This window comes from Nesoenas mayeri (assembly GCF_963082525.1).
Source record: "Nesoenas mayeri genome assembly, chromosome: 2".
Classification (NCBI taxonomy): domain Eukaryota; kingdom Metazoa; phylum Chordata; class Aves; order Columbiformes; family Columbidae; genus Nesoenas; species Nesoenas mayeri.
Genome location: NC_137543.1, coordinates 149,354,912 through 149,368,488, shown reverse-complemented (window position 1 = coordinate 149,368,488; position 13,577 = coordinate 149,354,912). Strand labels below are relative to the sequence as shown.

Below are 13,577 nucleotides of genomic sequence, written 5' to 3'. Positions count from 1 at the left end.
ATGTAGCTGGCAGAGGGGAAGATGAGGCATGAGAAAGGCAACCACAGGGTTGGCAGCATCCTGCTCCATCTGGGGCAGCACAGCCAGCTCCATCCCTCAGCCCTCCGCTCGCACACCTTGTTCTGCAACACCCTTGGGGGAAAAGAGGCATGAGTAACAAAGTTTAAAAAAAACCCTTGCTGCTGAAAAGGAATAAATTTCCATTTTTGGGTGGTGTCCACTGTGTGGTGAAACTGGTCTCGTGAGGCGGGTGTGCAGAGTGGTACTGCGCGTTGGGCAGTTGTCACACACACGTCTCCTGTGTGTATGAAAGCCTTCACTTGATGTAAACTTGAGTTGTGTTCTTTGGCATTGAGAGCGTTGAGTAAATTCTAAAACATTGTTTGTGTATTTAAGAACAGTGAACTCAAAATCCTGGAAAAATAAAAAGGAATGTGGTCCTATTATTTTTTGTTATTGTTCTGGTCTGTTCTTTAGTGAGGAATTCTATAAACTATTAAGAGGAGTGAAAGAAAAATAAAATTTAAAAAGAAACTATTAAAAAAAAAAAAAAAGACAGCCTAAAAATATTAAAAACTGAGGTTCTGAGGTGTTTGCACTTCCCCTTCATGGTTTCCAAGCAGCCCTTCTTGGAGGACTCTGTCGTAGGAAAAGGAAAATACAGTTTTGTTCATTTCACAAGTTAGATTCTTTTTTTGTGTGTTATTAACAGGTTTGGCAAACATCGCAAAGATGACAAGAGTGAGAAAACTGGTAAAATAAAAGTGCAGGAAGCTCTTACTTCAGAAGAGGAGAGAATACGAATGAAGCAAGAACAGGAGAGGTAGACTTCAGTATTTGCTTAAACCTTGATAGAGAGAGTTTGTTTTTTAAACTACATAACTGAAGTTGAATTTCACTGATGAAATTTCCCAAATGTTGATATGTTTATATACTTTACATAACAAGACAAAGCTGGATTTATTCTGGACGTTAGTATCTTTGGCTGCGTTAAGCATCTTTTATAGACCCAGAGCTCCTTCCCTTATTGAGGAGACTGAAGTAATAAAATGAAATGTTTTCTTTATATATTCTATAACTGATTTTATTGACATTTTCAGAAAACAAATATTTATATAGAATGAAGTATGTTTTGTATTTTTCTTCAAAGTCTGGCATATCTAGATTTTTCCTTGATATATTTAGAAGCTACCTTAAAATTATACTTACCAGTATATTTGTCACTGGAGTTCAGTCTATTTATGTGTTATGCAGTCTGTTTATGAAATGATATGTATATTAAACTGCTAATTTTAAAAATGAGTGGTGAGTACCTCTATTTTTCCTTGTCAGCTTCCCTTAACATAAAAAACATATGTAATATATATGTCATATGCTCTTCTCAATATTTCAAATCTACTTTTCATCCTGTCTTTTGTAGTCCTAGATATCTGGGGCCTGGAGTCTGATATCTGTTATATCAATTTAGTCAAAATCTTGGAAAGCTTAGGGATAAATTAACTAGTATTTGGGGTACGCATGGAGAGAATACCTCTTGAAATAGACATCTCTTCAGCAAGGAGACAAACTTTAAAGGATCACAAAGTTTGAATGTTGAATGATAAATAGATTCAGGCACATTTAGCAGTGAATGGAAACTATGAATTGGAATGATTTATCTAAAAATTATGCTATAGCTCAGCCATAAATTGAGGGTTGATGCAGGAACTATGAAGGGAAATTTTGTTGTCCTTGTGTAGGAGCTATGACTAGTTAGTCCTATTGATCCCTTCAACCATCTTCTCTATGCAACTTGGTCTTCTGTGAAAACAGAAGTTTATAAATGATGGCTTCATCACTAACAGCTCAGTGCAGTAGCAGAGACACAGTGACTCTTGTGTAGTCTCCTCAGTTAAACCTGAAATGGTTTGCTTTGAATTCTTTTAGGGTTGAGTGATTTATGTTGCAGCTAAGGCAGGCTAGGAGTGTATATCTATTAGTTAATGAAGATCAGCACTAACTTGTTAAACTGCAGAAAATTTGTGATTATCTGTTTGGATTACATTATGGGAAATGTTTTACTCTTTAACAGACATACTAGCATAAACGGATGTGAAAATTATTCATGTCTTTCTCCATCTATTCCCACAGTAGAGCGTGGCTGGATCACAGTGCTTTGTTATTTTTTTCTGCTCTGTTTTTTATTTTCTCCTTTTTAACAAAAGTGAGGCAGAGCCGTTAAATCTATTCCTGATTTTAAGAGTAATGTGCTTTCAGATTAAATGGTAAAGGGGGATCCTGGAACTGAAGGGCACTAAGTGACTTTGGAAATGAGGGGTTTGTGCAGTCAGGTTCCCTTTGCGCATGGGCAGGGCAGCCCCTTTGTGGATAAACTCACACCAGGGCTGCAGGGACGTTGGAAGCTGCCTCTGTCGTTCCAGACAGCTCAGGGCAGGGGGAAGCTTGGCCACATGTGCACAGCACTGATCCCTGGCTTCATATGCACTGCTGAACCCAAAATTGCCTCGCATGTAGGGTTTCTTAGTAACCTTAGGTCCCCAGAATATCTGCTCTATGCATTTATTCAAAGAAGAAAGACTTGAGGTTTGAGTTAGTAATGTTTTCTCTCTCTTTGTTCTCTCTCTGTGTCTCTCTGTGTCTCTGTCTCTCTCAGTAAGAATGGTGAGAGCACAGACTGTCCATGTGGTGATGTAAGAGAGGTTGCAATAGTCACGCTGGGTACCAAGGTAGAATTATGAAATTATTTGTGTAGCCCCCAATGCATGGGGCAAATTCCTTATCCCTGTCCGTCAACTTATGCTAACCAATTTGAATCTTTCCTGGAATCTCACTCTTCGTGTGTCGTAAAAACAATTTTATGTGTTCACTGAAACTGCAGAAAATGCATGCGCCAGAACTTCGTAACAGCTTGATGTTATCATAACACGGGTCCTCTTCCTCCTGTTATTCTCTTTCCCTAACAGTGTATTTGCTTTCCTTTGTGTTATGTCTATAAGAGAATGCGAGTTCTTTGGGGCAGTGGCATGTACAACTAATAAAAGACAATAAAATAGCAACCAAATGTGTGAGGTGCTTCCTTCTGTTTCTGAAAAATTCAGACATTGATTTGGTCCATAGAGACTAAATATTTTTGCAGTTAGATTGCACAGCGTTTCCTTTTGATCCTGCAAAATAATGATGTTAGATACATGCTCTTAATGAAGAGAACTCTTGCAAATTAACTGAACAATCCCTCAAAATGCTTACTAGGAAACAGAGTAAAATATTACTGTCAGTGTTGGTTCATAATGGCTGCTATTTTAACTTTGTTTTCTGTGGCTGTTTTCCTCCTTGATGTATTTAGCAGTACAATTCACTTACTCTATTTTACTTGGTATTTGGTACTATATACCTCTATAATGATGCAATACTTTGGGGAAATAGGTTGGATTTAATGAATTTACTATGTATGAGAGGCTAGGAGCAAAAATCCTTAGGGGGTCAGAGAACAAGTGTATCATCCATTAAAAAATCAATCATGCCCACGATTTTATGGAATTCTTATGCCTTGACTTGGTAATTTTAATAGTATTGTGCTTACAACAGTATTTTCTTTAAAATCTGAAAAGTAGTGTTCATATTGATTATAAGACAAATAAGCAAATTAATGTTCTTCAATTTACCATGATTAAAATGAATGAAATTGCCTTTTATAAACATATTACTACTAATAATTTCTAATTAAGGAGCATATCTCTTAAGCTATATATGGTACATGTTTACTGACAATCTTAAAGTAATTTTGAACTGAAAATGAAATTATCTCATTGAAAATACAAGCAGCTTTCAGTGAAATAGAATACTGGAGCAATTAGGAGTGTCATCTGAGGAGACCCACCATTCTTACCAAAACTGCTGTAACATGCTTGGTATTTGTAAATTCTCCAAATGTTGGATTAACAGTTCATCCAAGGCCATAAGACATTGTCCCTGTGTGACCATTCTTAATTACTGGTTTAATCCAGGAAAATAAGTCTGCTTGCATTAATCTTACCTATCTGCCAAGCACTGATGTGAAAATCCAGATGTGCCCTGGTGTGCTGTTAGAAAGGCTGCTTCCCCCAGCAGTGGTACCAATCAAAGCCTTAAGGCAAAACTAAGCAATAGGTTTTCTGAATTTGGCCTCATGTCTCCTAAAAACCAGACTATACTTAGGTCAAATAAGACCTGAATTCAATTAGCTATTCCTGTGCCAGACCACAGCTGTTTATATATATGCTAAAGTGGACCCCCTCTTTGCCATGCTGCCCATCATGGGGCTACTAAAAGTGTGTACCACTGACATGCTACATTTACTTGGATATGCTGAGAAAACAGCCCTGGGCCCTTCTTGCTTTTGTTATTGAAGGTCTTTTATCAGTTCCCGAGTCTCCTGATGCACGTGAGTTTTGCCCATCTTCCTAAGAGTAATATCTGGGATTTTGCAGATTGGACATGAGTGGAATAACTTAAGCTTTCCGAGATATTTGAACTGCTTGTAGTCTTATGCTGGCATTGCTACATAGGATAGAGTTAAAACCAGATTTTGAAACTTTTATCAATGACCAAGAGGAATCAGCGTTCCAACCTGGTTAGTTTTCATATGAATGGTCACCTTCTGCTGTGCTACTGGATCTAAGCCTTTGGAAGCCCACAGACATTTCCACTTTAGAAACTCTCTGCATCTGGTGTTCGAGGGTCCCCCAGGATAGGGTTTTCTCGATATGGAGCCCGTGTGTTCATTGGTATCCTGCAACCTGATTGCCCTGAAATGTTTTCTGACTTCTTCAAGACTCTGTAGTCTCTTTCGTAGGAGATATGAAGACAGAAGTCTTCAGAAAACATTCTACTCTTGTCTGTTTTTTTTCAGAAAACATTCTACTCTTGTCTGTTTTTATTCATAGCCTTTGCTGAAGAGAGACATTCTTCTAACAGCAGGTTCTAGTACCCTTGGATTTTTCCTTGGATTTCTTTTATTTCTTTTTTTATTGTTTTGGGTTTGGTTTGTTTTTTTTTTTTTTTTTTTTGTTCCTCTGCAGCTCTGTGTTTATGACAAAATTAATCTTCAACAAATCAAAAACTTGTGCAGTTCTTGACACCCACCTGGTAAGGCCACACGTGCCATCCCTTGGTCTTCAGCCTTGAACTGACTTCTGGCAACCCAACCCAACCAGCTTTACTCTTTGTACTTGGGTGGTAGATAACAGAAGAATGAAATAAACTTACCTCGTTGGGAAGTTTTCAATAAATTCAGCTGTGTCCAGCGTGGTTGACCACTAAATAATGCTTAAAAGGTGAAAGTTGCAATTCTAATGTAATCTCGTGATTCAGAGTAAGTGATCCCAGCTAATGGGCAAATAGAGCTTATGCTTTAATCAACCTCTAGAGGCACTTCCTCCTCTGGAAAGAAGGGTCTACAGGATAGTTTCTCTTTTTCATTAATACACTGACTTAAGAGCTTTATTAATGTTCTATAAATCTCCATAGAAGTATTAATCTTAGCATTATATTCTTCTTCAGCTTCCACTGAAATGGGTGCAAAATTGGGTGGTTAAATACCTATGTTGCAAGGATCAGTCTTGAGGAGATTAGGAGAAAGCTTTTGGAAGAGAATTTAAGAGCTGCTCTGGTGGAAGCGCTATGACAGAGGCTCCAGAAATGCTGGGAGGATGACGGAGCATTCCCATGGGGGCTTTCGGAGCCAGGGGCTTCCTTTGCTCTGAAAAAGCAGCCATATGATTCCAATCTCTGTTATACTTGTTGGAAGAAGATTAACACACAGCAAAGCAATACTGTGCTTTGTACGTACATGTGTATAGTTATCGTCTGGAAAAGAGACCTGCTGCTTTGCTCATTTCCCCCCTTTCTGTGTTGGAAAACATAACCTTTTGTTCCTTTAGGCTACAAAGGGAATTACATTTACATAATTCCGCTGTTATTTTTATCCATGTCTCCGCAAATGTCACCAGTGCTGGCATCGGTCATGCGGTGGGACCGGCGGCGGGGCCGGGAGGGGGAGCTCCCGGCACGGCTGTGGCTGTCAACTGGGGGAAAAGTGCTTATAATGGGGACTGGGGAAAAGCTTTCAGTGGTCGTAGGCAGGAGGCGATGCTGTTGCAGCTGCCAGAGTATGGCAGAAAGAGTGGGAGAGATGGCCAGGGACCTTGATCGTGCACAGATGCCGTCTGGGGGAGGTGGATCAGGCATTTGTCTCTGTATTGGCAGATTTGCTGTTACTTTTGGAGATCAATCAATAGGCTGACAGGAACTTTTGTGTGAATGTAAACAAGGCTACAATTTCAGTGGGTGTTGTTCTCGTAATGATTTTTCCTAAATTTAGAGCGAAACATTCTGTATGTTCATTAGTAGTTAAAATAACATTGATATTTTTTTCCTGAAGGATTCAGTCATTCCATAAAATGCTTCCTGTATTATATGTTCCCTAAGGGCATAAGGGTCTTTATCTCCAGCATATAATAAACTTCTCTTCATCTTTCTCTAGTGCCATTAAAGCCACAAGCCCTTTGTTGTAAAAGTATACTAATGAATAGAAATGTTACAACAAGAACAGAAGTCTTGTGTTTTCCCTTCATCATGCATCATCCATTTTAATTAGACGAAAGGGTAGTGAGTACTGTGACAAGAGTCTGGAATTAAAATCATTAATTGATGTCAAGCTGACGAGAGACTGCTAACATGAATTTACTGACAGCAGGAAAGAAATTAACCTTATTACTTTATTTAGTACATTGAGACTATTTATTATATTTTCCTATGCAAGTTCAGTGTATTCCATTTATAATGATAAAGACAAATAATTAATAAGACCTACATAAAGTTTTATTATATCCTATCAATGAAGTATACATGAAAACCACATCAATAGCTTACAAAAAACAAACCCACCACATCTTTCTAATCAATGTAACTCAAAGCCATTACAGCAATATTTTTGGTATTTTAAATGACTATAACATGCAATGCTCTCCAGCCAAGTAGAATTGCAAAAGTGATCTGATTTAAAACCATGCTGTAGTTTCTTAATGTCAGTGTTGCAAAAAATGAAACATATTTTCTCCAGCAGTGACATTGATTGGAATAACTGTCTGTTTTGATCATCATTGGAAGGTCAGCCTAACAAAAATGAGTTTTAATGTTAAGCATCTTTATTCTTTAGATGAAAGAGTGTAACAGTGTCTTACAGAATGACAGCAGCATCCTATAGATAATTTGTGACCCAAAGGTCATAATAAAAGAATAGAGGGGAGGTCATCCTGTAGTAAAGGCCATCTGGAACTGCTAAAATATCAGATGGGGTAGGGGGCTGAACAGCAGGACACTCTTGGTGTCTGTCCAGATTTCCCAGAGAGACCATAATATTTTTATTGGAAAACCCCAACTTTTTCCCCTTAAGCAAAATATTTTCATCAAGCAGTTTCATCTTGCTTTTAGGAAAAAAGAAAACATAACAGTGATAGGGAGAGGATTTTTGTTTCTTACGTAGCCTAAGTGTTATCTGTGTCTTTAAAATAACACAGAAGTTCAGCTTTAGTTTCGATGCTGCTGTGTTTTGATGCCACTTAACAGCTTTCACAGGAACTATTACCTCTAAATCCATTATTAATGTAAACGTTCCTAATGTAAATATTTTCTAAAGTGACTTGTGTAAAATCTTTCCTGATAAAACTTCCACTGCCTTGCTGGCACACAAGAAAGGAGAGAAAAAATTCCTCCGTGAATCAGAAAATCAGAGCAATGTGTTTCTCATTCTCACTTATTTTGAGATGGGGTCTGCTTGTCAAGGGATATTCCACTTTCACTGAGATTTGTAGCATTGTTTTTGGCAGTGGTTTTTTACATAATGGATGAGGGTGCAGGACGTGGAAACAAATCAATGGCAGTAATTTTTGTAAGAGAACACAGGAATGAAGCATGAGAAGCTTTGGAAAAACATTTGAGACCAGTTCCACTTCATAAAAATACTGACTTTGGGAGATACGTAAATTGAAGCTTTTGTGCAATGATAGCTGCTGTGGTAGATTTTTAGACAAAGGTCCTCACATTCCCTAGCTACATATTGTAAATATGGGAATTTTGTGACTTCATGCTAAAAGTGTATTTTCTCTGTTACTCCTCTAGAATGATTCAAGACCCTGTACAGGACAAGGTCTGGCCAAATCCCTTGCCATGTATTTAAAAATATCATTTACATGGTCCTTATAATATTCTGAGTTACAAATTTGGTTAGGGTGTCTTGTAGATCATATGAGTTCAGCATTCTTAGAAATTTAGTAAGAGTACTTATATGTTGTATTTCACTTTTGAATACCAAGAACTTTAGGATAAGACAGCAGCATGTTCTCTCATGACCCATAAGCTATGACGATATGCGTAGAATTGCTGTAGCAAATACTCACTTGAGAATCAAAAAGGCTGTACCATAATTACTAACTTACTGAGCTTATTGTTGCTGAGCTGAACAGAACTGAAAATGCATCAGATCCTCCAGATTGCACTGCAGGAGTCTAACAGTAAGATAAAGCACAAAAAAATGCTCTTTTTTTCTGATTCTTAGACACAGAAGTGAGTATTTGAGTAGCCAGAGAGACACCTAATGATATATTCATGACAGGCAGATGGATCCCACTCCAAACCACAGCTGGAACTTTTATTTTGTAGCCAGTTACTAGAACAAACCTTCCAATGGTTTGTAAGAAGCTTGGTTCTATTTCTGGCCATGCTGTAGATTTATGCTGTCATTCAGTACTGTGGCCCAGCAATGTTTTAGAAGTGAATCCTGAGGGGTGTTGTGGGTGCTAATTTGTGGGTCCTGAGCAAAGACATTGATTGATAAGCTATATTCTGTACTAGTAGGGGTTTTTTTCTTTTCCTTTCAATCTCTGTGTATGAGATTCACATAATCTGTTGCTTTGTTGTGAGGTTTTTCATTGCATTTTTTGTTACTTCAGACTGTTTCATTTTCCAGCTTCAGGATAAGGCTACTTCACACACAGCACTCTAGAAACACAGAATAATGGACCTGAAATAGAGCTAGCGGCAGAATTTCATATCCACTTTTGTTACTAGACTTCAGCTAGAGGAGCGTAGATGCTGGATGGGCTCAGCTCAACTGACTGATGACAGTATTGTAGCTGGACCTCCAGTTACCGCCTACAATATCTGGGAATGACTGACTTGATATATGGTATGATATATGGTACCATTTGATATATGGTATGCTTGTGTCATTTGTTTCTTGCACATACGGGAACAGCTGCTCCTTACACATCTGATTGCAAACTTCAGATGTTACCCACCAGTGCTGCTTTCTGGCGTTGTTCTCCAGCTGGAAAAGAAGAAAAAATGAGGGGAAGAAATGGTCCAAGAAAGTCTGTGTGAGTGAGGAAACCAGTGCTCTTAAAGTGAGGAGCTATGGAAGCAGGAGCTCTCCCAAGTTGTGCTTCAGCAACAGCTTAATCTCATGATCTTCTTCCTTTCTACTTCAGTCCAGCAAAAGAGCTAAATTAATCTAATGATCAGGGATCTGTTGTCATAGGTGTAAATATCAGCTTTTCGGATATTTTGTAATGCAGTCTTGTAATGCAAATTAAAACTAAATTCCATTTTGCTCACAGACAGCAATGATGTTCTTTGATGTAACATGGTTCCCAGCAGGATAACTGTCCCAATTGCTCATCTGGGTGATCTTACACTGCTGGGGTCACTGACCCTTGAAGCAGACATGAAAATAAGGACAGAAAATTTCAGTCATAGCAGTGTTTGTTTTGGAGACAGGAGGACCTACACCGCCTGTGTACCTGATACATTTGGCTTTGGTTGAAACAAATCCTTAAAAAAACAAAGCAGATACACCTTCCACCTCCAAATGCTGTTAATGCCAAAGCAGTGTAAAGTCTCTGTTGAAATGTAAGTTGGGTGGTAATTTACACTTTTAAAAAATCAAAATAAGAAGGGATTTTTACTTGTTTACTCCAAGATCCAAGAAAGTAGGTTTGAGATACTCTTTTTGGGGAATGTATCTTGACTTTGGAAAGGCAAAGGACATATCAAGAAAGTCAGGGGACAAGGAAAGATAGAGGTGAAATACATGAGAGATCCCACCAGGTTAGAGGAAATTATTCAAACGTCTCCTTTAATTTCATCAGTGTCAAATTGCTGTTTGCACTTTACCTGCTTATATGCGTAATATTTACTGTCTCTCCTGCATTTTTTCATCACTTTACATCTTCATTTGTATTTTGCTGCCTTCTTTAATAGCCTTTTTTATACAGTCCTTATAAAAATGAACATGTTGTTCTCTTCTTAATGTATAGGGCACTTCTGGTAATCACCTTATCACCTTTATCCCCACTCCCCCCCCCTTCTTTTTTCAACTACAGCCCTCCTGGGTGGTAGCTCATTAAAGGTTTTTGAAATTCTCATGCATCTCTTCTGCATGTGGAGGGGGTAACTGCAGAGAGACAGTAAGTACTATCACATAGTCTAATTGGCAGATAGGCTGTGATTGTTGAAGGAGAAAGAAAATTAAGGCCATCTGATTGTACAGATGCATGTGTTTAATTTCGAGGTGGTGGACAGCACTTTTTTTTTTAGATGTAGTCCCTGTTGTGTTTCTCCGTTGTTGTAGAACCAATATGTAGGAAATATATGTGTGTAAAATTTCTATGTAGATGCAGAATTATAGATCTGGAAGAGAAATCATGCCAGTCTCACAAGATGTTTCATCCCATTTTTTTTCCAGTTTGTAATGGCATAAAATCTACAACTTCCATGCCAATCTTTTCCACTACCTTTCCTTCATGAGAAAGTTCCCCTGCTCACAGTATCTAGTCTCAATCATTCTTGCTGCAGTTTTAATACCTTTAATACCTAGTACGTGGATTAGAGATGGAAAATATTATGTTTCTTCATAGGTATCTAGGGACTCCTGTTACGTCCCCACTCTCTTTTTCTTTTCCCCAAGAGCTTGATATTGCTGACTCATGAGTATCTGTCATCTAGTAGAACTTCCAGATCCTTTCCTGAAAAAGCAACTCAGAGATTTTTTTCCCTACTTTTAATTGGTATGCTTAATCATTCCATCTATGTAAATTACATTCCAGTTGCTGTTATTGACGTTAATTCTATTTTCGAAGTCTTCTCTGTCTGTTTTTCGAGAACATTTGAAATGCTAATCCTTTCCTCCAAAGTTCCTTCATTTGGGTTTTCTGCAGATTCAATAGCATCCTAACTAATAATGAAAAATCTGAGTAAATTCAGAGAGAGATCCATTTAGAAAATGTCTCAATCCACCCATCTCACATGGCTGTGAATTGCTGAGAGCTACTCTCTAGATCAAGGGTGTCAAACTACGCCTACTCCTATAAATGTGGTTATATTTCTACAGTCCTAAAATTACATTCAGCCCTTTGAAGGCAACCATGAGGCCGATGTGGCCCCTGGTGAAAATGAGTTTGACATCCCTGCTCTAGGTACTCTGTAGGAACTGCCTGGTTTAACCTATTGCAATCATCCCATATCTGTTTTTCTTAGCCTGAGATGCACTGTTTGTCCCCTGTTCACAAGGCTGTTTACTGTGTAGTAGAACGAAATCCAGCTGACTTGACCACATATATTCTGGATAAATGTATGGTGGCTACTGCCCATCTCATTATCTTCTCTATGCTTATCAATAGTTTGATTCAAAGGGGACTGAATTTAAACCGATGTATCTTTAGTTCTCCTCCTCTGAGGGATATTTGACTTTTTCTAGTCTTTCAATACTTCAGCTTTCCTCAACAGGGTGTCCTGGTTACTGAAAAAGGTCTGAGACTGCCTCAGACAGTTGTGTGCATTGGATGAAGTTCAGCTTAACCAGTTTCTAGCTACTTCCTTTGCTGTTTAGGTTTTTTCTGTTGGTGGCAGTATCAATTGTGCTGGCCACCTGCTTGCAATCAACCATTTTAGTGAAGACAGATGCAAAGAAAAGAAACCATTAAGCTTTAGGTCTCCTCAGCATCATCTGTCAATATCATTCCCTCAATACTGAGCAGGGGAGCAACCTTTTCTTTGCTCTTCCTTTTACTGCTAATGCAATTACTCAATGATTTATTGTTATCTTTAAAGCTCCCTGCTACTTTTGTTTCACATTGTGCCTTGGCCTTTCTGATTTTGTCCCTGTGTGCTTGTGCTTATCCATAGCAAGCTGACCACATTTTGTATGTGTTTCTTCTTGTGTCTGAGATCTGAGGACAGTCATATTTCATCCAGCTGGCCACACAGGAGATAAGGCAGAACTGTTATTTTTTTTTTCCTTTTATGACTTGAAAAAGTTTCATCTCCAGCCTTTCAATGTAAAAATTATATTTTTTATCGCAGTATTTCTTGATTTTTTTTTTTTTATATATGCAAAAGTTTTGAATGAAATGCAGGCACGAATGAGGAAGAGGAGGTGTCTTTCTTGTTTCCAAGCTACTGCTGCTGTTGCCCATGATTATCCCCTGGCCACAGCGTTCCTTTAGAATTACTTTCCCAGGAAAGCAGATGGCTTTGCTGAGGTGGTTATCACTGTGATAACTGACTAGCTCTAATCATGATAAGAAAAGCTAAGTGTCATATGCTGGTTCAGAGGGAAATCACAATAATGCCTATAATCAAGGTACCCTCATTAGAAGAGTAGTTGTCAGAAAAATTCTGCTTGGATCCAGACAAAGGTCGAAGAAAAATACAGGAGAGGACAAAATCCCATATTGACTTGATTGGCAAAAATTAGAAAAAGGGCTGTTAAAGCCCTGAAGGCAGTTGAGGAAAGGGGAAGGAGGAACAGCAAGACCTGGCTTAGTAGCCGGCGTACTGTGCCTGCAAGGTATTTTGCACTAGCAAAGGAGGAGGGGACAGATTTGACAAGATTTGGCTACTGGCCAACACACCTCCTGACCTCTTTATTAGAAACGATATCTGGCAAAAATTGGACCGAGTGCGTTCATCCCATCTGACTAACTTAAACAAGCTGACTGGCTTTATAAACGTGTCGCCTTTTCTCTCTGTTTTCAATCCATCATCCCGACGCGTGCCCGTCTGATGGCAGAAAGAGCTGAGAACTGGCAGTGGTGAATGGCTTGTCATTTAGCTTCTGTCCCTACACAATGCTGTTTCTATCCTTAATAAACATTGTCAGCCATCTCACATATGTGGAATTGCAAGCGTTCAATACTGATTTTGTAAATGAGTGAGCCACGGTGGAAAAGGCGAGGTTGTGGATTATCACTTGGGCGATGGCTGAATCCTGGCAGCAGCAGGAGGATTAATTGAATTGACCAAGCAATTGCACACCAGGAGCAGCAGCCAACTTTGTTTCTGCTCTTAGGGGAGGACGTTGCTGCCATTGCAATGGCAAATGTGATGTACTAGCCATGAATATCCTTCCCATGCTGTGTTCATCAATTACGATAAGTAGGTGATTTTTTGCAAGGATCTAAATCACTAATATGAAAAAATCCTACGAAGTAGAGTGAAGCTCCCAAGGGGTTGGGAATATATTTATAATTTTACTCCTAACA

General features: G+C 38.7%; 1 protein-coding gene across 8 annotated transcripts in view; it reads left to right on the top strand.

Moving 5' to 3' along the window:
- The window catches only part of PARD3 (par-3 family cell polarity regulator), a gene marked incomplete at both ends in the record, with an annotated part of 453,991 nt that overhangs the window by 337,183 nt on the left and 103,231 nt on the right, over window positions 1–13,577 (top strand). For 5 of the 8 annotated variants that reach the window (XM_080340305.1, XM_080340302.1, XM_080340301.1 and 2 more), the window contains one exon: window positions 713–823. The exons of the other annotated variants lie outside the window; for them this stretch is intronic. In XM_080340305.1, the coding sequence (XP_080196431.1) occupies window positions 713–823 (111 nt within the window). The remainder of the gene's footprint in view (window positions 1–712; window positions 824–13,577) is intronic. 8 annotated transcript variants of the gene reach the window in all.